Below are 27,977 nucleotides of genomic sequence, written 5' to 3' on the forward strand. Positions count from 1 at the left end.
GAAAGAGGAAAAGTAAAATCATCAAAACAGCCTAAATAAACTTAAAAACTCTTTACAGAAAGGCTATTTTAAAATCAAACAAGCTGATAACAAGAACAATGGATTGTGAGTTCTAACACTCTCAGATTGAAGGCTGAACTGGAAAGACCAGCTGCTAACAGCGGCTGCTGTAGTTCCAGGTAAGGGGCAGGACACTGGAATATTCCTTAGGTGACTACACTATGGGTGCTAAGAGACACACATATATATACACACTGTTGCTTACTTTTCACAGTATTTTGGCTGGAGAATAAAGCTCAGGAAAAAAGAGCCAAAACCATGCAGACATGTCTTTTTCTACAGGTCCAGTCAAATTTGAGGGTCACATCTCCCAGAAGGGGGTTGCTTCTCCTTACTGCCATCCACATACACTCATTAGCCCTGGGAATCCAGCACAATTGAGAAGCACAGACTGCAGAAAGCCTGATTTTTAAGGATGAGTCAAACTAGAACTGGAACTGGAACCTTAACAGCCAATACTTCTGCAATCTTATGCAGGTGCTTCTGAAAGTATTTACAACTAGAAAAGAACTACATAAAGTTAGGGAGTTACTAGATCTGTTTTTCCTTCCCTGAATAACTGACTTAACAACTTTTCTTTTTCTTTCTTTTGGTGGTAAATAGTAGGTATTTATTTGAAATGAAAAAAAAAATTACTTAAGTACCTGGACTATTGCATTTAATCATGTATTGTAATTGTGTTACTCTACCTTTTTGCATCAGAGACAAATATACAATGAACATTCAGATATCACAGATTGCACACTAGATAGTAATTCTTCAGGTCTTTTACATAACCACCAAGAAACAGATATTGGTTTCTGCAATATAGTATAAAAGTCCACAATCAATCCAGTCTTAGCCAGTATCTTCAATTTACTTCTGTTGCTGTACAAATAATTGGCCATTACTAGGGCTTACAAGTTAATAACAGGACAAAAAATATACATTGCACTGACACAAAAAGTCAGCTGTGTTAATAGTCATGCAACAAGTAACCAAACTTGCTGAAATTAAAAATACTTTCTAAAAACAGTTTTAACGGCATAAATATTTTATACACAGTTCATTTACCAAAACAAAATGTATTTAAATGATACAAAGCAAAAATAAGTTTCTACCAACTTTATACATAAGAAAGTGCAAAATAACTTATCTAGAGTGTTTTGCTATTATCCAGACGGATGGCTGCTATGGGCAGCTATTCTCTTCTTCAAAAGCATGACATTACAGTTGCACACTACACACAAATGTTAGAATACATGGATGAACAAATGAACAGGTGGATGGATGAACAAACTACAAAGATCAGGCAGGAGCCCTGTGAGGTACTCTCAGAAAAAGAATGCAGACCACACTAAGGTAGATGTACATGTTGACAACAGATGTTGGTAAAGAAATTTACATGGAACACAGAAAGATATCCAGAGAAATAATTAGTTTATGTATGTGAGTGTACTTGTATGTGTGAGTGATTCTGTTGATTTCTGCATTAGAGGCAAAAAGAAAAGAAACCCGATTGAACAAAACAGTTGCCCACAGCACCAGCTGCCAGAGGAAATACTACCATGAGGGTTTTGGTTTCCACCTTCTAGTTATGGAAGTTCTGTTAGAAAGTTAGTAATGGAAGTTGTGTTGGAAAGTTTAAAAGTGTTCATCCCATATAGTTTCCTATTACAAAGAGGAATAACCTTTAAGTAACTACACACACACATTCATATATTCAAGTCTTTAAAGAACACCTCTGCCACTGGGTATGGGGTAAACATGATTCATGGACAAAAGGAGGACGCTTCTTTTAAAAAGTGTAGAATAACACTGCTACAACTCATCTAGAGGGCCAGACAGGGGCAAGGCCCACAGTTACGTAACAGCACAATTTCTGCAACTGTTGAACATCAGCATTATTTATTAGAATTGAAGATGGTGATGGGGGAGGGAGAGTGTGGGGGGAGTAAGACACAGAAAGGAAAACAGAACACAACTTTTCTTTAAGTTAAAGTATTAATGCCGATAATCCTTTTATTAACAAGTATATTTGACCTTTTAGAAATGGAAGTGTTTTAATCAATTTTGATATGTAATCATAAATAGACTGTAGGCTCAAACCCAGGTAAATAAAGATTTAAATTTAGTAAGCGTAAGGCACTAAAGCAGCCTTTGTATTTTCTCTTGGAGACCTAGTTATCATATCAGGAAGAACAAATTTGTTCTTAAGCTGGTTTCAGCCCATCAGGTACAAGATCACCATTGTACCAAATGCCTATTTTTGAATGCATGTGCATATATGTGCATTTTAGTGCATAAGTGTGCCTCTCACCAGGGCCTAAAGACGGAAAATTGGAAAAGCCAAAGCTGCTGTCCTTTGCATGATGCCTCTGTGAGGGTGTGAAGGCCTTTCCTTTCCCACCTGTGAAGGTGTGAAGGCCTATCTTGGGCCATTAATGATTCTACATTTTTCAAATCACAGGGCTTTTAGAATTGTTCATAATATTATCACTAAGTTTCTGAAAATGTTAAAATCTAGATTGTTTCATTTTTTAATATATATTTTATATATATATATGTACATAACACACATTTAAAAAAATCCCACCACCAAGCCTTTTCTCTGTAAACTAATCTCTTAGCCCCTTCCAGCTTTAATCCCCCTGGATTTGTGTGTTCTGTATCCAACTAGTAGAACAAATTAAATAACTAAATATTAAAATACTGTAATTATATTCATAGCAAAAACAAAAAAATAGACATTGATACAGTATAAATCTCACTGTTTTCAGGTAGATGACATTAAATGATAAAGGTTAATTTTAAGCAGTTCTGACATGATTCAGTTTTACAACAAAGTTTATATGTTAATTCTGTACACTTTTTTCTTTCCTTTTTTTACCCCTTGTTTGAAAATAAGCTATAGTAGAACATCAGTGTCACCAAAGACACATACTTATTATGTTCTATTCAAGATAAGCTAATTTTGGGTTACATGCAAATATATTTCCATTAGTTGAGACAGGGCTGTTTCCTGCACTACATTGGTCATCTGACCACCGTTCTGCAATGCTAAGAAGGTATTCTTTGACCAAACAGCAGTCCACATACAAGTTTAAAAGGGGCCCTGTTTATGTAGGAACAACACTGAGGTGGTGCGTAGCCAGGTACAAGACGCCCAAATATTTCCAGTTTATCTTACAGCTGGACTCCTATTCTCCCACACTGTTTCCTAAAGAAGGTCCACATTATTTTGGTTACTAGCCTAGTTTAAGTGGAGATACTGTGGGCAACTTGAAAGAAATGACATCAGGCACACAGGCTGAGCTTGAAAGGAAAAAAAGACCACAGATAATGTCTTTGGGGATTTAAAAAAACATATTTATAATTAATTGGTAAGTGAGGGATGTCAGACAAACCATAAGTAGTTCATTGAGTTAGTGGTTTAGTTTGAAGTTTCATGTTACAGGCAGTTAAGTCCTTATTTAGAAAAAAGGCCTTTTATATCTATTTACAATATACATAGTTACTTGCAAAGAAGTCAGATTTACAACCATTTTCTAAAAGCCTTTTTTGTTGTTGGTTTTTCCAAATAAGGATGAGTAGCTCTATAAAAATGAGATGCAAGAAAACAGAGTTAATAAGTGAGGATTTTTCTCTTGGAGACAGCTACTGTCATCAGGGAGAAATGGAGATCGAAAGTGTTGCTCCTAGGAACCACCTCATATTCTTCTTGTGCTGTTCACCTGAATCGCGTCTGCCCCATTCCTGTACTCTACACCCGTTTTATTCAATGATCCCTTTGAATTTTAACACTTCAAACACGTGGTATGAAGAGATGTGTAAACGGAGACTGTTTTCAATGCCTTCCAAGCTGGGACAGGAGAATCGGGAAGGGGTCTACAGACCGTGGTCTCCACTCAGCTTGTTGAATCTTCAACAATTTCGAGGTCCATCTTCTGAACCTCTCTCATGCTGTAAGTTATAATAACAGTTCTGACAAACACGCACCGGGGATGAGATTTTCAAGCGTTTGATTTCAGATTGAAATCGACTGCACCTAAAGGAAAGGAAAAGTCAATTAATTATAGGTCTTCTCCCTGCTTGATCATGGGCACCAGAAACATTAATAATCGAATGGAAAGCTTGCAGTAAAATGCCAAAGGCCATACTGGTTTGTGTCGTGTGGCTGAACAAGGACTAAAAGGAAAGCTGTATTATTTGTTTCAGTCTATGAAGAAAAGCAGTATTAAACCAGGGAAGCTATTTCTTTGACTGACGAGAATTAAAAAAACGAAAACAAAAAAACAGCGTTAAGATTTTCCTATACAATGAGGCCAAGGTGTCTGAACAGCGATGTGAGGCCATTCTACCTGTGTAGACTAATTCTCATGGCCTATAAGCTTGGGAGGTATGTCAATGTCTTTACTTGGAGCTTGACATATTTCTCTTGGAAATTAGAAAAACTCACTAGTGGAAATTAGAAGACTCACTAATGAGTATCTATTTTCAAGAGAATTACTAATAACTCATTAGTGAGTCTTCTAATTTCCAAGAGAAATATGAGTTTGATCACTATCAAGTTCCATTGTGCTTTTAAACATTTTGATTGATCCACTCTTTAATCATTTCTTAAACAGTTAGACTGGCTTTCCTTTTCCAGTCCCAACACCCTCATTTCCTATTTATCTTGCTAGAACTGTTTGAAGGAGACTATTCTTAACAGATGTTCAAATTCTTTAAGAAGTATTCAGAGTTCCTATTCCCGGAATAAAGCCAGGTGTGACTCAGGATGTGGTATTAAATCACTTTAGGCTTAGATTTTCAGAAGATTGAAATGGAAATGAAAAAAAATTTTTTTTTTTTTTTTAGAGATGGGGTCTCACTACATTGTCCAGGCTGTCCTCAAACTCCTGGCCTCAAGTGATCTTCCTGCCTTGACCTCCCAAAGTGCTGAGACTACAGACGTGAGCCACTGTGCCTGACCTTGAAGTGGAGATTTATGTTTAGTCCATTAATCTACCAGTAAAAATGTCCACAGAGTAAATTAAGTACTATAAGCTTATGGGTTTAAAGGACTGTCACTGGACCTCTCAGAACCCTCAGGAGTGTCAACTGCTCTCAGCCATAGAGACCACAGGCTGTGCGTTCTGGAAAGCACTTCTTTCTGTGCCTGCTTCATCAGAACTTATCACTGTTTGGTCAGTTTCCAATAAAGCTTCCATCCAACATTTAACAGCAATGGATAATTTAAAGCATTACCTACATTTAAGAATATTTTGAAAATTAAACACTACAAAGAACAGATGTGTGCCAGCATACATACGGGAGTGCTAGTACAAATCACTAGATTAATATGATTGGTGTGGAGGCTGAAAACTGTAATCCCAGCACTTTAGGAGGCTGAGGCGGGGGTACTGCTTGAGCCTGCGGCTTTGAGACCAGCCTGGGGAACACAGTGAGACTCTATCTGTACAAAAAATACAAAAATTAGCCAGGTGTGGTGGCTCTTGCCTGTAGTCTCAGCTACTTGGAAGGCTGAGGTGGGAGGACTGCTTGAGCCTGGGAGATGAAAGCTGCAGTGAGCTGTGATCGTGCCATTGCACTCCAGCCTGGGTGATAGAGGAAGACCCCATCTCAAGAAATATATATATATAGGCTGGGTGCGGAGGCTCATGACTGTAATCCCAGCACTTTGGGAGGCTGAGGTGGGCAGACCACAAGGTCAGGAGTTCGAGACAAGCCTGGCCAATATGGTGAAACCCCGTCTCTACTAAGAATACAAAAATTAGCCGGGCGTGGTGGTGCACGCCTGTAGTCCCAGCTACTCAGGAAGCTGAGGTTGGAGAATCGCTTGAGCCCAGGAGGCGGAGGCTGCAGTGAGCCGAGATCGCGCCACTGCACTCCAGCCTGGGTGACAGAGTGAGACTCTGTCTCAAAAAAAAAAGAAAAAAAAAAAAGAAAGACTATACACACACACACACACACACACACACACACACATCTAGTGGCTCTGTGCTTTGAAAGACCTGCTCTATAAGACCCATTATGGGTTTTTAAATTTATTATCTATTTTTTTGAGATGGAGTCTCGCTCTGTTGCCCAGGCTGGATGGAGTGCAGTGGCATGATCTTGGGTCACTGCAACCTCTGTCTCCTGGGTTCAAGTGATTCTCTCGCCTCAACCTCCTGAGTAGCTCACCACCACACCTGGCTAATTTTTCTATTTTTAGTACAGACAGGGTTTTGCCATGTTGGCCAGGCTGGTCTCGAACTCCTGACCTCAGGTGATCAACCTCCCAAAGTGCTGGCATTACAGGTATGAGCCACCATGCCCGGTCCCATTATAAGTTTCATAGAGCAGGCCTTTCAAAGCACAGAGCCACTAGACAGAATCCTCTGCCAGCCTCACAAAAATTCCCACAGGAAATGGCTGGCTGCAACATTTTGGGTCCCTCATCTCGAACCACACTGCCCAGCAGCAAAGGTTTAAGGAATCAAATTATGGAACACCTGTTTTGCCAGACTCTGAACTTGGTGCTTTACAACACTCATATATGTGATCTCATTTAATTCTCTCAACCACTCTAAGAGGACTGGTCTTCTTACCCACATTTACAGATGAAGAAACCAAAGCTCAGAGAGGCTCGGTAACTCGCTGGCATTATGGCAACAGAAAGTAGTACAATGAGCATTTGGTCAGTGTAAACCCAAAGACTATGCCCATACCAGTAAGCCAATGCTGCCTACAAAACCTCAGGAATGGACTCATAATTACACAAGTTGAGAATAATATGCTTTCTATGAAAGAATCTCTGGAGTAAGGCAATATAAGTCTTAAAGTGTACTGTCCATGGAATCCTTTCTGTTGTCTGGCAGAAAAAGTAACGACTGTGGATGTGTATCTGGGACCCGGGTGTAGGACAAAGATATCAACCAAATCTACAGCCATGGGACCACTGACCTTTCATATGGGGGAAAAATAGATCCTCGCCTCATGTCATACCCCAAAATAAATTACAAATGAATTAAAGACCTAAATGTGAAAAATAAAACTTTGAATCCTTTAAAAGAAAATAAACAAGATTATCTTTGTGATCCTAGGACAGGGAAAGAATTCTTCAGGCACAAAAACGCAAAAATCATAAAGAGTAATACATGTGACTACAACCAGTTTAAAAACTTGTAGATGACAGAAAAAACATATATAAAGTTGAAATGCAAGCCACAGACTGGCAGAACGTATCTGCAAGATATATAAAAGACAAAGGTGTACAGCACAGAATATATAAAAGAACTTCTCGAGGAAAACAAAAAGGGCAAGGTACCCAAAAGGAAACCGAAATAGCCAACAAACATGAAAGATGTTGTCTCACTAGCATTGCAAGTTAAAACAACAAAGCACTATTTTTTAGCTATCAGATTGGCAAAAGTGGAAAAAGTCTGGCAGTACCCAGCATGACTAAGAATTTGGAGAACTTTCATGTCCTGTTGGAGGTAGTATTAACTAGCACTACTGTTTTGAAGAGTAATTTGGCAATATCTAATTAAGATCAAGAATAAGTCTGTGTTCTACCAATTTCATTCCATCTCTAAAGGAATTCCAGCTTGTGTACTAGAAGGGCATTTATAGGGATGTGCATTGTAGCATTATCTATAGTACTGATAAAAACAGAAAAAAAAAAAAAAAAAACCCTGAGAGGGCACCAAAAGGGAAATAAATGGTGATAAATTCATATAATTAAAATAACTGACGGTAGTTAAAATGAATATATTAGAATAAGATATCTATATAAATGGATTTCAAAAACAATGCTGAGTAAGAAAGTTACAGAAGGGCAAAAACAGTATACTACGTAAAGCTGAAAAGTGAAGCTGAAAACACCAAAATAGTATGATGTAATGTTTACAGAGGCAATACATGTTTCTGAAAGTATAAAAACATGGAGAATGGGTGTGATTGGTGAAGGGTGCAAAGAGGATACTTACAATGTATCTATAGTTTTTATAGAATCATTTCACATACAGGCCTCTAAATTAAATACGATGAAATATTAGCATATGTGCATTCTGTGTCATGGATGACAAGGTGTTTGTGACTTGTATGACAGAAAAATTTCCTAACTGTAGTAATAAAGAAGAACAGAAAAAGTGAAGACTGGTTCATACCAACAAGGCATACTGTAGTGGGGACGCCAGGGCAAATCAGAACCTGTGTGCAGGGCATAATTAACAACCTTAGAGCTTACTCAATGTAAATTCAAAAAGCAGATATCTTATCTTACTTCTGGCAGAAGAGCTGACCACAGTTCCTGCAATGGTGTCGTCTTTCTGTGAGTGAAAACCTCACCGAGCAGCCCGAGCAGCTGTCACCGCCTTCATCCTTCACCCAGTGATCAGCAGCAGAACGGCCTGGCTGGTCACTCACAGACCAGCTGAAAACTCGGCCTCGACTGTCACCAACGAGGATCCTACTGTGATCCCTGCAGGAGACACGACAGAGGAGGTCACTGCACGGAAGGCTTCTGTGATCTCCTTCTTGAGGCTCTCTGGATTTTGGTGGATGTGTGTTTTGGGGTCGGGGCTGGTAAAGGTCCCGGAGAGACCCTTGATTCACTCAGAGATGTATGTGTAAACAGACAAAAACTGAACTGAGCCCAAATTTACACTTCCATTTCAATTTTCTTTGGATCACCCTTGCTGTATCTTTGAAGAACAGAAAAAGCAGTTTTTCACTTTTTAAAAAAATTCAGAATTTAAATCCAGTGTATGGGCATGGTGGCTCACACCTGTAATCCCGGCACTTTGGGAGGCCGAGATGGGCAGATCACTTGAACCATGAGACCAGCCTGGGCAACACGGTGAAACCCCGTCTCTACAAAAAATACAAAAATTAGCTGGGTGTGATGGTGCACGCCTATAGTCCCAGTTATTTGAGGGGCAGAGGTGGGAGAACTGCTTGAGCCTGGGAGGTTGAGGCTGCAGTGAGCTGTGATTGTGCCCCTGACTCTAGCCTAAGTGAGAGAGCAAGACCCTGTCTCAAAAAAAAAAAAAGAAAAAGAAAAGAAAAATATCCATACACTGACAGGGCTCTTCTTCAAATTTATTTCTTTGAGCTACGTACGATAATACAAATAAAATCTCTTTTCCCCAAAGACTGGGCTGGAGTATGTGGCCCTTGGCTAACCAAATGACTCAGATGGGAAGCGGAGCCGGAAAAAGCCTGACACTTACTTGGAGACGCCCAAGGCAGTGACCTCAGCTGGGTGTGCATTGTCCTTTCGATCAAAGGCTGTGTGCATAGTCAGCTTACTTCTGAACACCAGCTGCCGTTCCCATCGGTACCCTGGAGTGGAGAAGTGGAGGACACGACATAACTCAACTGAGGGAAGCCAATACTGGGGAGAAATACTCTAAGACAGTGGCCTTAAACTTGGGGTACCTCAACATACAGCTACAGCAGCTTTTCCAGTTCTCGGCAGCTGCTGCCTTGGTTGAAAGTAAAGCTATGTAGCTTGACATTAACATGGGCCAGGCTGGAGAAACATCTCATTGAAGGAGACAAACTAATGAGAAGGAGAAATTTTCAATGCAAGCAGATGCATCCAATTTCTCCAATTGAGGACCTTGCCTCTACCTCTATTCTGGGCAAAGTTACCTGCAAATGCAGTTGTATTTATTCATTTTTAATTAGCTTCTGTGATTTAATGAGTTGTGAATAAATGCAGTTTTTGGTTTGAGGTATTTTTCTTTAAAAGATGCCCAGCATATTGCAAACACCATTGTAGGATAGAATTTTTAAGTCCACTTTACACTAGAAGAAACTGAGGAGGCCATCTGTGTAAAGAGGCATTCTGTGTTGAGTGGCCCAGGTCACAGGGCACATCCAGAGTGGGGCCCAGGGAGAGCTAGACCCCACTGCCTCAATCCACCAACCCTCACACCACATAGAAGGAGTGAGAAATAGATACCAGACTTCAAGTTACCAGGTTTCAATCTGCTGTAATTCCGCACCTCAATGGGATTGGGGTGGGGGTGGCTAAGGGGGCCCTGCAGATGGGCTCTGGTCTGGCCCTCTGAATAGTTCACAAATATGAAGCCGTCTTTCTCATCTAGACTGAGCTGGTCGGACCAGCGTCTGGAGTCGTCAGAGCCACTGTCAGTACACCAGGCGGCTGTTGCGCGGCAGGAGGCTGCCCGGGGCCTGTGGCTGGTGCTGCTGGGTTGGCTTGGAGTGTCCTTAGGGTCCTGGCTGACGCTCTGCTCATCTGCTTCTGAATCACTGCTGTCCTCGTCTTGCGCTTCCTGCCCTGGGTGAAGCATTGAGAGAATTGGAACATACAGAACCATCAAAGTTACACCCAGCTTTGTTCTGCTAGTATTTTTTTCCTCCCAGTTATAAGCCTCTATAGACATAATATTTTAAGCTAAGTGTAACAAAAAAGAAAGTAAGTGCCAGGATTTTTGGCTAGAGTACAGAGAGCAAAGAAATAAAAAAGTCAAATTTCTGAAAGAGTTTATTAAAAACTTTGGCCAAAATCCTTAGCTTGGAATTCAATCTCTCACAATCTGGCCAGAATCTGCCTTTGCCGCATACTCCCTGCTGTGCTGCAGCTAGATGGTGTCACTCCAGCTCTCTCCCTGCAGACCTGCTCCTCCAAAGGTGAGCTTCTTCACATGCTGCTGGTGCCGCCTAGACCCATCTTTCCAATCTCTGTGTGTTCCGATGTCACCTAGTTTTCAAGGCACCGCTTAAACATTCCTGTCTCTAAATCACCCAATTCCTTCAGCTCAAAGTATTCTCCCCCTTTTCTGGACTCCTTTAACAGTTCTGTGCCTCCTGAGTTCTTGAAATTGTCATTCTAAATGATTACTTTTAGATATTCTTTATATACATATATATGTATATATACACACACATACATATATATGTATATATACACACACATACATATATATGTATATATACACACACATACATATATGTATATATACACACACATACATATATATGTATATATACACACACATACATATATGCATATATACACACATACATATATGCATATATACACACATATACATATATATGCATATATACACACATATACATATATATGCATATATACACACATATACATATATATGTATATATACACACATACACATATATGTATATATACACACATACACATATGTATATATACACACATATACATATATGTATATATACACATATATACACATATATGTATATATACACACATATATGTATATATACACATATATACATATATGTATATATACACATATATGTATATATACACATATATACATATATGTGTATATATACACATATATACAATATAAAAAAAAATATAACATATAACATATGTTATATACACATATATACTAGTGTATATATACATATATACGTATTTAAATATACATATATATATATTTAAAATATACATAAAAAAAAAAAAAAAAAAAAAAAAAAAAAAAAAAAAAAAAAAAAAAAAAAAAAAAAAAAAAAAAAAAAAAAAAAAAAAAAAAAAAAAAAAAAAAATAATATACGTATTTAAATATACATATATACGTATTTAAATATACATATATATACGTATTTAAATATACATATATATACGTATTTAAATATACATATATATATATACGTATTTAAATATACATATATATATATATTTTTTTTTTTTTTGAGACAGAATCTTGCTGTGTCGTCCAGGCTGGAGTGCAGTGGCATGATTTTGGCTCACTGCAACCTTTGCCTCCTGCATTCAAGCGATTCTCCTGCCTCAGCCTTGGAAGTAGCTAGGACTACAGGCACCTGCCACCACACCAGGCTAATTTTTGTATTTTTAGTAGAGACGGGGTTTCACTATGTTGGCCAGGCTGGTCCTGAACTCCTGACCTCATGATCCACCCGCCTCAGCATCCGAAGGTGCTGGGATTACAGGCGTGAGCCACCACGCCCGGCTACTTTTGGATATTCTTTCTACAAGATGGTAGAGAAAAGGGCCATTGCATATAGTGGTTAATGACTCAAAGATTAGTGAATTATCTATTTTAAATTTTTATTTACATATTTATTTTTACAGACATGGATCTTGCTCTGTCACCCAGGCTGGAGTGCAGTAGAGCGATCATAGCTCACTGCAGCCTCAACCTCCTGAGCCCCGGGAATCTGCCTGCCTCAGCCTTCTGAGTAGCTGGGACCACATGTGCATGCCACAACATCTGGCTAAAGATTAGTGAATTATTCTATGAAAGCCTTACTTTGGAATTTTGTTCTTCTTCCTCTTTTCACTGTTATTTTGCATTTCTTCACATCAACTCTCTACTCTCTTGCAATAAAGTCTACTGGAGGGAAAATGTATAAGAAACAAGTATACCTGGCCCTCCATTTCTGTGGGTTCCACATCCATGGATTCAATTAATCTCAGATGGAAAATATTTGGGGAAATAAATTGTGTCTGTTATTGAGCATGTGCAGAATTTTTTTTCCTTGTCATTAGTCCCTAAACAATACAATATCGCAACTATTTACACAGCATTTACATTGTATTGCTAGTAATCTGGAGATGATTTAAGGTATACAGGAGGGTGTTAGCAGGTTTTATGCAAATACTACATACACCATTTTATATCAGGGACTTGAGCATTCTCAGATTTTGGTATCAAAAGGAGGTCTTAGAACCAACTCCTGAGGATACTGAGCCCACCAAAGTTATTTTCTTAGTAAGACAAATACTTTGCCTGCTTCCTACTCAGTAGGGGGCTATTGGACTAATGTGAATGAAGTTTTCACCCCAACGGCTTATGATCGTGAGCTCTGAGGTCTGCAAACAAGCAGCTTTGGAAGCGGCTTTAATTTCCAGTGAACCACTAGCTTGTTTCCATTTCACCCCAGCAAGTGCCCACAAATCTCACCACTTCTACATTGTCCAATCCTTCCTGTGGGCTGTTCTCCCTCTCTACCACTTCTGCCAGACTGCCCACAACAAAGACATACAAGTATCTTTCCACCCTGAATTTGACCCCTTCTATCTCACTCATTCATCTCCTCTTCCACTGTTATTTACTTAAAAGCTTTTTAAGGGAAAGGAAAATGACCCACTTCTCATTGGTTCCCTTAATTCAATATCTGACATATAACAGGTAACCCCCAAACACTTATTGAATTAAACTGAATTTTTATGTCCCCAAACACCCAGATGACCTTTTTGGTGGGGCTGTAATTAGAAATTTACATGTACTAATATAACACCAACATTAAAATGTCCTGCCCAAGGGCTCTTTTTTCTTCTCTGGCATGGAAAGTAAAAGCTACTTTCAGCTTATGTAGAGAAATGACTTGTGTCCTTCTGCTAAGTTTCCTTTATTAACTCTCTCACATCATCAAAGTCACACCGAATTCTCAGTGCACAAAAGCCAATCATGGAGAAACAATCTGAAGGTCAAACTTAAAACCTTGTTCCTTTCCAGGAAGTTCCTTGTACCCAGTGTTCTACATCAAACGGGGTGGCTTCTTCAGTGACTGCAATGCAAAGCAGATCTCAGCCTGGCGTTATGGCATTGCTTTCAGTTATTCTGGGTAGAAATCAATTATCTCTATATTTCACTGGAAAATTTTAAATTGCTTCACAAATAATGGACTATAGGTAACCAGGCTTCAGTGTGAATTAATGCCCTAACGTAAGCAAGTCTGACTGTGGACTCTGGTCTGCCTCTGTTAATTGTTTACAAACACGATTGTATCTGTCATCCACACTGAGCCAGCCCCATGGTGGGCAGAACAAATGTGGGGCTGGGGTGCAGCAGGGCTTGTCTGACTTACACAACAGCACGCCCTCTAGGTCTGTTGTGTGTTTTCAGAAGTGAAAGCCAAAGCCTTTGGTACTCTAGGAAGTAAGTGCTATATTTAGTATGGAATGTGGAAGTTAACCACAAGACACCACCACACTGAATGTTGCCCAGTGAAGTAGGGAAAACCTTGCATGTCTGCTCAAAGGAATCACACAACAGGCAGCAACCATGCTTCTCCAAGCAGTGCCCAACCTTGGGCTCCTCTTTATGTTGTTTGGTATAAGTTTATCCACAGTGACTTAAAAGAAATATGAAAACGATTGAGTCATTTTTAGAAGTATTAAATACCTATTTGTGCTTCTGGACAGTCTTCCTGAATTTCTAGGACTTCAGCAGGCTCAGGAGCTGGTGTTTCAGGAACTTGCAAAAACTCCATTCTCCAAAACTAAATTTAAATAAGTACAAAAATTAAAAAGTTAAGAAACAGATTAAGGAACCAATTTACATTACTCAATGAAGACAGACTGTCAGGGTTAACAGATAACTTAATTTCCATCATGTTATACAGTTATATTTCCCATATCTTGGAAGATGTGGCAGGGGGCTGCCTGCACACAACGGCTGTTTCAAAGTACAGGGAAAAAGATTATAGTCATATCAGTTTAAAAACATGGTTCAGGCCAGGCGCAGGGGCTCATGCCTATAATCCCAGCACTTTGGGAAGCCAAGGTGGGCGGATCATTTGAGGTCAGCAGTTTGAGACCAGCCGGGTCAACATGGTGAAACCCTGTCTCTACTAGAAGTACAAAAATTAGCCGGGCATAGCAGTGCATGCTTCTAATTCCAGCTACTTGGGAGGCTGAGGCAGGAGAATTGCTTGAACCTGGGAGGCAGAGGTTTCAGTAAGCCGAGATTGCACCACTACACTCCAGCCTGGGCGACAGAGCAACTCACTCCGTCTCAAAAACAAAACAAAAACATAGTTCAACTAAGTAAACTTTTTTGTTTCCTACAAAAACCTCCCAGAGTCTTGCATATGCTAATACACATTATAGATCTCCAAGAGGGCACACAGTGAACAGAATCCCCAGGTGCCTGGCTAGGGAGCTATTTTATGAGCAGTGTGAAATACCACTGTCGAGGAAGCGGACTGCAGGGTGTGTGTGTTTGTGAGTTTTGTGTGTGCACAGATGTGTATCGTGTGAGGTACAGGGTGTGGTATTGGAGTGGATTGATGGCCTCACTGTCTTTCAACATGTGACTCTGACTGAAGAGGGTGGTAATCAGCTGCTCTCTGCTTTTACAAAGAGCACAATTCAAGAAAAACAAGCACAAAGAAAAATCTCCTGAGACAGAAAAACTCAAGTACCTCAACAGACTACAAAAGTGAATACTCCATTGCCTCTATTTTCTGTAGAGGCCCAGCACATAGCAACCTAAGAAAAGGATAAACTACATCTAGGCTTCCGGTGCAGTCATCTGGGATCCTAGCTGGGGACCCTGGAAGTGTTTTCCAGCACTGTGATTCTCTGTAGGGAAGAGACTTATCCCTGCTCACTATGTTTTCCCTACAAAGCCATTTGACAGGCTGAAAACCCAGTACTTCTGCAGTTCGCATTTTGAGCAATCCCAGTGTGACATAGGAATCATGTTTAAGTGACCTCATTGTGTCAAGCTGTCAAATGGCCAGTAGCACTACCAGATCTACTTAATAGGGAGAAAAGAGGCCAAGACACCGGTGTTCCTCATGTCTGATAATGCAGAGGCCAAGGCCTGTCTGAGCGGGAGCCAGAGTTCACTAAACATTACAACTTGTTCAGGTGTTCTTAACCTGTAATTAGCTACAAGTTTCAGGTAAACTAGGATGACAAATATCCTAATGAGTTTTTCTCTCAGTTCACTTACCCGAACCACTCCATCTGAGTGTCCTGTCACTATGACATTCTGCGTGTCCCATTCGTTCATTTCCGACATGCAGCAGCAGATGATCTGCTGGCTCCTACCTGTGAATGTGTTGACACTCACGATAGGGTTCCCATTGATGCTCCACACATGGATATATGTGCCAGCGCAGGACACAATGTCCCCCTGAGAAGAGAGAGAAAAACGTCATTCTCTTTGCTCCCTTCCAATTACCTTCTGGTTTCTGAAGCAAATTGAATCCCTGGCCTAGTTCTCAAAAAGCCTTTCAGTCCTAAGACTAGTGGCTAATTTCTTGGGTAACCTGAAATTCAGTACTTGCTGACTTAAAAAAAATACCCTGAACAGAGGCTTCTTTAAGAATTCATAGTTGAGTGGATGCAGTGGCCAAAGGGACCACGGATGGAGACAAAGGGCAGGTTCACGTCCCTGGCACACTGCTGAGCAAGGTCTGGCGACACAAGAAAGCTCCCTGTCATCTGAGGAGATGAAGAACTACTCTTCTTCCTCCCATTGTTAACAAAATCTATTACGCCTTTCATCTAGAGGCAGGAATCCACCTCCACTTTTACAAAATGAATCCAACCACTAAAACCATAGGGTAGAAGAGGCATTTTTTAGTCCAGATATAGTTGTGTTTCTTCAATAAATCAAAAGGCACAATCTTGGTAATGCTGTCATATCCTATTTTAAAATCTGTATTCAAAATAGGGGTGGGGGAATGTGGGGGGAGAAAAGGAAACTGGTAAATGGGTCACTTCTTGGCAAACTTAGTAAAAACCAAGACTCCCTGAGCTGATAACTTATGTTTTTATGAGTTCCAAAGATAGAAAAGAACAACCTATTTTCTTAAATTCTACCAGGCTGGGCTCTACCTAACCTGGTGAGAACACAACACACTATAGTTAAAGAAAGAAGGATGCTTTCTGAAGCATCTCCTGTGTGCCAGTCACTGGAATGTTCTAATTAACACAGCAACCTTGTGAGATTATCACTAGCCCTGCTGTAAAGGATGAAAGTGAGGGGCAATGAACTTAAGTAACTTATTTATCATCAGAGATTTGAAGCCAGCTTTCTATAGCCCCAAAGCTTATATACCATACTGTGCTGCCTCTCTCATTCCTAAGATAGTCTGTTTGTCACAATGCTGGGTATTACCTTTAGAAAAGACCTGGTAAAGTTCAGCACCCTCAGGAGATACATAAGAACCTACATAAGTCTGAAGATGGTCAGTAAAAACAGAGGAGAACTAGAAGCTGCAAAGCAGCATCAACACATAAGAAGGTAAGGTGGAGGAGGCTGGGGTAGGGTGAGGAGGAGGACTGGGCCTGTTCCATCCACAGTCTGTGCTGCACCGTCTGTGCTGGTCTTGCTACTGCTCCTCCTTGCTCCTCCCACCCCCCCAGCTCTTCTGCTACCAAAATGGCAAGAGATAAACCAAAACCCAAACCAAAACAATACTTAGCAAAGCATTGCTGTGTCTACTTCTGTATCAGTTACTGAACCATCTCTGACTATGAGTGTCAGCAGTTGAGTTTTATTTAGTGGCTTTAGTCTCTGCAAGAGAAAATTGCTCCATTCTGCACTGGGCAAGACCTTCTTCAGTTACTCTGAGGCCTTAATTAGAGTTTATTAGAGTAAATCCTGTCGTTATGAGGGCAGAGACATAAGAAGAATTAAAGGCAAAGTAGCTTTGGCCTGAAGTATAAACTGAAGTAAAGCAGGCTTGATATTGGTTGGAGAAACACAACAGAAATAGAAATCTTTTCATGAGTTATTAAGATATTACAAAAGCATCTTAAAAAGAAAAGACTGCTTTTGTAGTATTTGCAGCAAATATTGCAATCCACTAGTGTGCACTGGCTCAAATAACAACTGGCTATAATAAAATTATCAGTATTTAAGTTTAGAACAACCCCAAAACAAAGTGCTCCAAATAATGAATTAAGCATCTGACTCAACACTGCTGCATAAGAGCAGTTCTACGCACCCACATTTTTGTAAAGCTCTTTTGGTTCAAATGTTTGCAGGACCAACCTAAGGTGTTGTTCTGAAAACCTCTTTAAACCTTTCAGACAGAAAAAACAAATTTGGAGGCCGAGGCGGGCGGATCACGAGGTCAGGAGATCAAGACCATCTTGGCTAACATGGTGAAACCCTGTCTCTACTAAAAATACAAAAAAATTAGCCGGGTGTGGTGGCGGGCGCCTGTAGTCCCAGCTACTCAGGAGGCTGAGGCAGGAGAATGGCGTGAACCTGGGAGGCGGAGCTTGCAGTGAGCGGAGATAGCGCCACTGCACTCCAGCCTGGGTGGAAGAGCGAGACCCCGTCTCAAAAACAAAAACAAATCTGACTCTTCTACCCTTGCATGTCCCTCACTCATTCTCAACCTGAGTACATCTGCCATTATTAATAAGACACTCTAAGTGATTGACAACTATAAGTGAATTCCTTTCTTTTTCCTTTTTAAATAAGTGACTACAAGATAGTTGACTAAAAGTGTTAATACTGAGTAACTTCTGGTAGAAATCAAAGATGCAGCATCCTTCAAGAGGAAAGCTGTCTGTGTAGGTGATGGTGTGAATGTCACTCAATGACATGGCTAGAACTGTTCTGTGTCATGAAGGATGGCCCTGTGGTAGGGGTGAGGGTAAGGTGGTGATGGACATATATAGCTAAGAAGCGATGAGGCTTGGGTGGGTTCCTGTTGACTCCCAAGACTGATTTGTATATGGGGCATTACCTACATGCAGACACACATCATCTACTTACTAATGCGATAAGCTTGTGAGGCCTTAGTCTCTGTAAACCTGCCCTCAAGCTTCCCGTTTCAAGACCATCTTAGCAATGAATCCCCTTTTGTCTGCTTCAGGTGGGCTTGGTATGTGTAGAGGGATCCTAGATGAGGGCATTTATTTTATTTGACTTCTTTCATTTATTTGTATATGAACTACTTCTGAAAAGAGATAGCATCTTTTGATAACTTTTGGATCTGTTTCGAAAATAGCTATCTAAGAATTTTTCTCTTGTTTGGGGACCCAAATGTCACCCTTTTTACTTTCCATACTCTGACTATATTTTATTAAAATTTTCAACACATTTCTAACATTCTTCTTCTTCTTTTTTTTGAGGCTGAGTCTCACTCTATTGTCCAGGCTGGAGTGCAGTAGAGCGATCTCGGCTCACTGCCATCTCCACCTCCTGGGTTCAAGCGATTCTCCTGCCTCATCCTCCCAAATAGCTGGGATTAAAGGCACCCACCACCAGCCCGGCTAATTTTTTTATTTTTAGTAGAGACGGAGTTTCACCACGTTGGCCAGGCTGGTCTGGAACTCCTGACCTCAAATGATCTACCTGCACTGACCTCCCAAAGTGCTGGGATTATAGGCATGAGCCACCACGCCCGGCCAATTTCTAACATTCTTAACAAATCCTACAAATTTCTTGTTTTTTAAAAAAACATATTCTAGAAAGCTTTGTTTTATTTTAATCAAATTTTGTTCTCTCTACTGTATGCAGCAGTGAATGAATTTTAAGACAAAACTGCTCTCTGGATTACAAACTTTAACATCTATTTGCTTTTCAAACAACACTAAATCAAAGAAAAGGTAGTAACTTTTATAAAATGAGTATCTATCAACTTCAAAAACAATGAGTCATTTTTTTAGAAGAAAAATTTATTTTTTTTTAAGAGACAGTGTTTTGCTGTTTCCCAGGCTGGAGTGCAATGGCTATCACAGGCACAGCCCACCACTGATCAGCATGGGAATTTTGATCTGCTCCATTTCCAAACTGAGTTGGTTCACTCCTCCTTAGGCTACTTGGTGGTCTCTGACTTACAGGAGGTCACCGTATCAGTGCTGACCTTAGTGCAGACACCTGATGGGTATAGTGCCTACAGCCCAGAAGTCCTGGGCTCAAGTAATCCTCCTGCCTTAGCCTCCCGAGCAGCTGCAACTCAGACATGTTCCCCTGAGCCCCACCATTTTTAATTGAGTTTGGCCAAGACTACTTGTTTACCTAAACAGAAATGAAGTGGGCAATTTACTACTTACTGTTAATTCATTGATACAAAGAGCAGAAACTGGAGCTCGATGCCCTCGAAGCTGGGTTAGAAATGACAGTTTGTTCAAATCCCAAATGATACAGGTTCGATCACGGGATCCACTGACAATTATGTGATAGGCTAATGATGCTGTGGCACAGGTCACGGTATCAGTGTGGCCCAGTAAGGCCTACGAATGAGAACAAACAAACAAAATCAGGTTGGTCTCAGTGACAGGGTTCCACAGTGACTCCAGAAGCTCCTGGATGCATCAGGAAGCAGTGGCACGCATGCTGGGTAGTAGGTGACTCGAGCAGTGGTGTCTGGAGAGTCTGGAAGGCAGACCTCCTTTCTCTTCCTGCTGACTGCCCTTGCCTCAGCCCACGGGGGTGGAGAGAAGCCTGGAGCACTCTGGAGGCTCTTCTCTCTGTTTTCACATTACTTCTTTTCTGGAGTTGAGCCAGGATCTTAGAAGGAAGAGGGAATGACAACCACAACCCAGCTTGGGTTTCTTTATACCATTTTTATGTAGAGATGTACTGATTATGGGCACCAAAAATACATAATTTCAACTCTATATCTATTCTTTTATGCCACAAACTCCTGTTCAGACCATTCTAAGGAATTACAATTGAATGAATTTTTTTTTTTAAATGCATAAACTGTGAGAACCACATGGTTGTAGCACATGGTCTACAATAGACAAAGGGAGAATGTAGTCCTGAGGCGTCAACATGCTGAAGTCCTGCTGCCAATGGGAGACATCTGAGTATTTGTCCCTGAGAGGAATTCTTTCTTTAAACTAGAATAAGAACTTCCCTCTTTTGCTGGAATATGAAGAGAAAAAGGACCCAGGGAAATGGCAGGATGTGAAAATAAGTAAATATTCTGAAGAAAAAGATTTAGATTACGGTTAGTAGTTCCTAAGTACTCAGAATGGGCCATCTGCCCTGGCAGAAAAATATATCCGCTTAATAATGAGTTGGCTTCATCTGCCGCCTTCCACACTAGGATGTAAGAGGTTGCCTCCTATTGTACATTTGGGGAAAGCCTTGGGTGTAAATCAGTGTAAACTTAGAGGAGAGATTTTTCTATCATGTAGAGTAAGTATTTTTTATAGATTGAAGGTTGAACAATTTTTTAATACTTTTGAGAGAGAAAACTATCTGTGTATACACATGAAATATATATATGTGTGTGTGTGCATAATATAAAAAAATGAGTTGGCTTAAAATTTTGGTCATATAGACATCTTTATTGCATGCTTAGCAAACCCCAGGAAACTATTTTAAGTAGGAAGTCCTTTTTCCTGGCACATTACTTTCAAAGTGCATTTTCTAAATGGAAAATATTTTTAAGCAGAATTTAGATCAGCAAAATGTACTATTAACCTTGTAATCTGTTCACTTCAAGACTTTCTCCCTCTTTATATGGCTTGCCTCAGGACCCAGCAACTTTGTGAAGTTTCTGGCCTATACAGATGATTCAGTTTTATACTGAACAGGGGTTCAATTTTTTTTCTATAGGTATTTATGACACCACTGTTTGAGTTTGGCTTTATAACAGCTTTGAAGTCAGACAGAACTTAATTTAAATTATAGCTTTACTGCTACATGTGACTTTAGACTTGTGTCTTGACCACTCTAACCTGTGTGTTTTTCAGGGGTAAAATGGGGCTAATAACTACCTTGTAGAATTGTGTGGACTAGAGTTTTGTATTTGTAGAATACTCAACATAGTCCCCTGAAATAGAGGTGCTCAATAATTGATAAGTAGTATTGTAACACTATTTTTCAAATTTATATCATTAAAAATACTTAGATATATGCTCCTTATTTAAAAAATACCTTATGGTAAGTTCTCTCACAGATCAAATATTAAGAAATGGCTTAATTATAAAAGGACTCTTGCTTTAAGTAAATATTAATAATAGAGTCATGTATGTAACATGCAATCAGAAATACTTGTTAATTAAATCATCAAGGGCTCTACTGAATATATTCATGAGTTTGGCATATCCTTAAGTATATGACAAATGAGAAAAGAGAAAAACAAAGAATAAAGAATTTAGTGGCAGATAAATGGAAATCACCCTGGAAGGAAATTAATATGAGTCAATAGCAAACATAATTCAATTTAGACTTTTGCGTTTATATTACTTAAATACACTGAAATATATGTTACCTAAAGATAACTTTCTTCAGATTTTAACAAAGGGACTGGCTTAGATCATTGTTAGAAACAGCCTATTCTGATTTCCTTTTTTTTTTTCAAAAAAGTATTTCTAGCAACAGAACATCACTTTGGTTTTGTCCATTATATCTGAAGTGCCTCAGAATTAAGGAAGCTTTTTACTTCCTACAGGGTATAGGCACAGGAGATGGACTATGTCCCTCTTAGCATTTTCATGTTCTCTCTTACCTGTTTGAGGGTGACGGTCTTGGCCTTTTCTTTGGAGGTGCCCATCTCCCACACACACACAACCGTGCTTGTTCCACCCGTGATGACCAGCTTGGGGTTGGGGCAGATTGCACAGAGAATCTGGCCCCACTCAGACAAGCATTCATAAACAGTCACGGCCTGTAAAGTAAAACGGATGTGAGACACACATGCCGTTAAGTACTACAAACTTCTGAAACTCAAGGAGCAGAGCTGAGTGAAGGTGCAGGCACCTCACCAGCAAACAGCGGCTCATGCTCTGAGCTAGCTTTAGTTCAGAAGCATATCCACGGAATCTCTACCCTGAACTACCCCTACCGCCTCCAAACTATTGTTGCTGCTGAAAGTCATAACCAAAAAGGACTTTGCTCATACTGGGGGTCTCTGATTTCTCCAGATTGGGAAAGTGATGCTCAAATTGTGTGACCTATGGAAGGTGCAGGGGACAATGTGGCAAAAGGATGCATTTGCTGTAGACAGAATGTGAAAAGAGATCATGACTGCTGCTAAGGAGAACATCAACAAAATGGAATCATGTTACAAAGCAACATAACAGACTATGCAGATTCTTTTCGTCTTGCATTTGGGAGGGGACTGTTGGAGTGCAAACACAGGGCACTAAAGGATCACTACGGATCATCTCTCCAAGAGGTACTTATGGGACCCAAAACAGTTGCTGTTGCTTCTTGTGGGATGGAGCAACAGGTTTTCTGCCAGCTTGTTTGGAGCACTAAAATGAAAAGTGGGCCAGATGGTGACTCATCAAAAGGAGGCTACTCTGGTTGACAGAAATGCTGAGCACCTTGCTGGCTAGGATCTCTCAGAGGAATTCTTTGAGTGAGAAGGAAACTGCTAGCCCCTATTACACAACTTTGCAAGAGAGGCTTGTTCTGCAGGGAACATGACATCTCTATGAGCTCCTTTTTCCTGCTCTCACTCAGTGAAGCTCTCCTTTCCCCAAATAGGAAAGCTCACTTTTCTTTTGGGGTTTGGAGGAACAGCTGACAAGCCCTTGGACTGGGTTCTCCCCAACCCTATTAGTCATATAGGATAGCCAGACCACAAAAGAGCAATATTAAATGAGTAGGCAGGAAATAATGCAAACCTTGTCTGACTCATAGGTTCCCAGTCTGCAACTGAGGTCTGCATAGCCCCAAGCAAAAGTTTTATTCCAGGTTGGTGGGATAAGAACCTTATTCTGTTCCACCGCAAGAATACCTTTATCTGTACATACGATTTGTCCCACAGGTTCTTTGAGTTCTAGAAAAAAGAAATCATGGTATTAGGACAGGAACAGGAAAAACTAACGTCATTATGTCATAGAGCATGATAATTTCAAATATTCATATAAATCAAGCATCCTGACACCTACATTGAGACAAAATGATCTCAGAAACAGAGCTGGGCTTTTGAATCTCCTACAAGACCTGTTGGGTGGAATGTTGAACCTAACAGGTCCTCTGCAGGACTTTCCTCCAGCTTTCCTATTTCTGGGCACTCTCTGGTTTGGTTACTACCATTCAGGTCTGCCTCCCTAGGGTTGTAGAGAGTAATCTGGGATGCTCCCTAGAATGTCATAGGGACACAGATTATCAACAAACCTATGTCTTTAGTACCTCCCAAGTTATAGCCAGCCCTGAGACTTCCTCAAGGAAGGTCATGTCACTCCCTAGAGGAATGGACTCCTTGCTCCACACCAGCACTCTGATGACCACATTACTACTCCAGAAGAATCGCCAGCAGTGACTGACGCTGGCACAGAGCAGAGTCTGTGTAATGAGGCCAAATGGCATAGAATGGCACACAAGTTAACCAGACTTTGTTCCAATTCTTGGATATTTTTAAGCGACAACTTCAAGATTTTGCAGAACTTTTTTTTTTTTTTCATTCTAAGGGGAAAAAACCTATTTGAAAAAATATTTTTAGATATCCCATTATATCATTAGATAAAAGACAGATGTCTTTTCATTGGTATACTAAAAATATGTTCTTTTACTAATATATCGGATAGGCAGAATATATTTAAATGAGAATGAAATTATGAAGACAAATTTTTTTTTATCTATAAAGTTGAATTTACAAGATTTTCTTAAAGAGGAGAGAGAAGCCTGTTTGGTTCTTTGATACGAAGTCCAACAAGCCAAAAAAAGAAAACAGAGAAACAAGCAAAAAGAGAAAATATAAATACTAGTCGGTATTTAGTAATTTAACAGAAAATGTATGGCACTTATTAAACAAATTATGCTATTGTCAAAAGCAAATCTGTTATTGTTAAACTGGGATTATTAAATAATCCCATTAAATCATAAATCGAAAGTTTATTTCTCATTATTTTACCTTTTACAGGTGTTAGAGAAGGCCTCAAGTTGTCTAGATGATGAAAAAAGATCTTGTCACTTGTAGATCCTGGTAGGACAGAGATTCCTGCATTGTCTCCATTGAGTCGACTTCTCACTCGCTTTGGTGGATGAGGTTTTTTAAATAACTGGTATGAAAGAAGATGACTCACTTTATAATGAAAGATAACACTTACAAGCCCTTTTATATGCCAGGCATTGTGTTCGTATTTCAATTAAGGTTCATGAGAACCATTAAGTACTATATTATCCTCATTTTACACCTGAGGAAAGAGATTCAAAGAGGCTATGAAGGTGGCCAGAGAACTCACACCTGAATAAGCAGGGACAGGACTATGATACTAAAGCATGGGCTATTGTCTTGTTCTATGCTAAGCTGAATTCACAATAACTTTCTCAAAGAAAGTTAATCTACAGTTGATTGACAATTATTTTCCAATGATATTCAAAAGTTAACTCTTAGTAGCCTAATACCATTCTGTGCCATTGAAGGCAGGCAGACATTCTATCTAGTTGGATTATTTCTGGTTTCAATGTGGCCTTTATGTGATTTAGAAACATCATTTTGGTGTCCTAAAAAGGTGCTACTGATTTGCTGAAAGTGTGAATATTATCATCATCTTTGTGCTTTGCTATGTTGTAAAGGGAAAAAAGAAAATAAAAATGTGCTACATCGTCATTCAGTATTTCTACAGGATTAAAAATATTAATGGCTGGGTGAGGTGGCTCATGCCTGTAATCCCAGCACTTTGGGAGACCAAGGCAGGCGGATCATGAGGTCAGGAATTCGAGACCAGCCTGGCCAATATGGCAAAACCCGTCTCTACTAAAAATACAAAAATTAGCTGGGCGTGGTGGTACACGCCTGTAGTTCCAGCTACTTGGGAGGCTGAGGCAGAAGAATGGCTTGAACCCAGGAGGCGGAGGTTGCAGTGAGCCGAGATTGTGCCACTTCACTCTAGCCTGGGGCAACAAAGCGAGACTCCGTCTCGAAAAAAAAAAAAAAAAGTACATTTAACATTACTATTTTTCAATTATTGTAAATCTTTCAGACAGGCATAGAGTAGTTTCTGTTGGAAAACTAGTATTTGAGGAGGAGATCTGAAAAACTTTAAATGAAATGAGATTTAAGATGAATACAACACCATCACACTTCGTAAATTAGATATTTGCAGTTTCCAAGAGAAAACAACAGAAAAAATTCTTATGAAGAGGAAGATACACATTCCAGACTCTCAAACCTTTAAATGTTTTATTCCTATTTTATTTACATAAAGGACTGTAAGATCAGGCTTCTATAAAGATACACAGTTTTAAAGCACATTCATGAATGTGCATTTACTGAAGCACTTTTACGTGAGGACCTAAGGACAGAGCACTGTACCAGGCTGCGGGTATATAATGATGTATGGAGATGATGACCATAAAACCTACATTTTTGAGGATGGCTTAACTTGAAAGTACCCTCTATTACTCAATGTATGTCCCAGAAATATGTTGGCATCCAAACGATACTTCCCAGACTTCTGGCCTCTTCTACTTCAAAGTAGCACAAAAATCCTACAACAGTGCAAGTGTCTTGATTTTTATGTTCAGAATATGTATTTCCCCTAGGGTATGAAAGGTGGCTCCAGCCCTTGTAACTCTCAGGAAAAAGAAAAAAGTTAACTAAATAAAGGTATAGCTAATATTCTTCAACTGTGAATAGTTTATCAGCAAGCATTTTGCTTTAAAAGTAAACATGGCCAGGCGCCATAGCTCATGCCTGTAATCCCAGCACTTTGGTAGCTGAGGTGTGAGGACTGTTTGAGTATAGGAGTTCGAGACCAGCCTGGGCAACATAGTCAGACTCTATCTCTATAAAATAAAAATAAATAAAAATAAAAGTAAACATGTTTCTTTTATTAGGGGATCAGATTGCTAGGGGATCAGTCTGCATTGTGAATGGTACAGTTACAGCATGTCCTGCTATCTATCTTGGCTTTTCTATATAAAGAGACAAGCCATTGTTTTGTGTGTTCTCAAGTGTCAACCCTGGAAACCTCAAGTTAACCTACAAAAAGGGAGTCCGTAGAGACATCTAAAGCAGGAACAGAGAAGGTGGCCAGGACCAAAGTATGAGCCACTGGTACTTAGTAAAGGTGGGTGGTCTGACCAGCTCGTCAAAGTGTGCCTTCTCCACACTGTGGAGAAGTGCTGCAGTTACTCCTGGTGCACCCAGCCCTCCTGCCACACCTCGGACAATGGGGATGAGAGAAGGGATGAAGTCTCTTCATGGAGGTTTGCTCATTGCTGAACATGAAACAGGCCTACAGTATCTGGGTGCTGAGAGGCTTAGATCTTGGTCTTCCTCTCCAAGTTCCAGAAGGTGGTGAGAGCAGCTGTTGCTGTCCTAGGCATTCCTATGGCACGTGCTCTCACAGCACAGCACTTACTATGCCTATGTCAACAATCCATCATATCTGTTCCCTGAACTACTACAATAGCTTTCTTAGTGGTCTTCCGCTCCCCATTTGGGTCCCCCGTGTGTGTGTGTGTGTGTGTGTGTGTGTGTGTGTGTGTGTGTCAGACACACACACACAGAGAGAGAGAGAAAGAGAGAGAGAGAGAGAGAGAGGCACACATAGAGTAGTTTATTCTGACTGAGGCCAGAATGAACTTCTAAAGTTTGAATATGACCATGTCATTTCTCTGCCTAAAATCAGCACTGGTTTCCCACTGGCCTCCAGACAAAACCTTGTCTCTGTGTATGTGGCCTATAAGGCCCCTCCTGTTACGTCTTATGGAGGTTTAAGAAAGCACACCCTGCATTAGTCTGTAAGGGATAATTCTCTTTAAACAAGAATTTTTATTTATCTGGACTGTGAGAGTGAGAAAAAAGCAACAATCTACGAATCTATTGAAATACTAGGTGATATTTATGGCTCTTTATTAAGTTAATCTAAACTTAATTATTTTGTGGTCATCTACAATCTAGAGAAATGTTACAAAATGCAACAGAGTATATCAATGATAAGAAAAGAACATCCATACCTGTTTAGGGATCTGACCGAAGTTGTTAATGAACCCAATTGTGGCTGTCTCCTTTAGTGGGTCATTGATGTTGTAGATATCCACTTGACCCTCATAAAAAAGATGATGGAAGACGTTTACAGCTTCTACTGCAGCAGGGCCTTGCTGTTTATAACCGAAGATTAAGTCAATCCACTCATGTAGATGGGCACTCACGTAATCACACTCCAAAGCCTGTAATTTCAAACACAGGTTTAGTCACTGGCTGACTTCTATTACTTGCTCAGAGACTAGAAAAACCTTGGTTAAGTGATTAATAGGAACTAAAATAACTAAAAATCATAAAAACAACAT

General features: G+C 40.0%; 1 protein-coding gene across 4 annotated transcripts in view; it reads right to left on the reverse strand.

Annotated features, from left to right (window-relative positions):
* Positions 1 to 710: 710 nt before the first annotated feature.
* Positions 711 to 27,977, reverse strand: part of WDFY3 (WD repeat and FYVE domain containing 3) — a 305,264-nt gene continuing 277,997 nt past the window's right edge. For 3 of the 4 annotated variants that reach the window (XM_030819089.1, XM_030819088.1, XM_030819091.1), the window contains 11 exons: positions 27,645 to 27,857; positions 24,592 to 24,739; positions 23,360 to 23,514; positions 22,237 to 22,395; positions 19,826 to 20,005; positions 15,756 to 15,938; positions 14,199 to 14,295; positions 10,013 to 10,336; positions 9,261 to 9,372; positions 8,312 to 8,509; positions 891 to 4,087 (listed from right to left, as the gene is read on the reverse strand). In XM_030819089.1, coding sequence (XP_030674949.1) covers positions 3,964 to 4,087; positions 8,312 to 8,509; positions 9,261 to 9,372; positions 10,013 to 10,336; positions 14,199 to 14,295; positions 15,756 to 15,938; positions 19,826 to 20,005; positions 22,237 to 22,395; positions 23,360 to 23,514; positions 24,592 to 24,739; positions 27,645 to 27,857 — 1,893 coding nt within the window. In that variant the 3' untranslated portion in view covers positions 891 to 3,963. Of the gene's footprint in view, positions 4,088 to 8,311; positions 8,510 to 9,260; positions 9,373 to 10,012; positions 10,337 to 14,198; positions 14,296 to 15,755; positions 15,939 to 19,825; positions 20,006 to 22,236; positions 22,396 to 23,359; positions 23,515 to 24,591; positions 24,740 to 27,644; positions 27,858 to 27,977 lie in introns of all 4 variants that reach the window. The other variant, XM_030819090.1, reaches the window with a different exon arrangement.

The sequence above is a fragment of the Nomascus leucogenys genome, chromosome 9 (genome assembly GCF_006542625.1).
Source record: "Nomascus leucogenys isolate Asia chromosome 9, Asia_NLE_v1, whole genome shotgun sequence".
Classification (NCBI taxonomy): Eukaryota; Metazoa; Chordata; class Mammalia; order Primates; family Hylobatidae; genus Nomascus; species Nomascus leucogenys.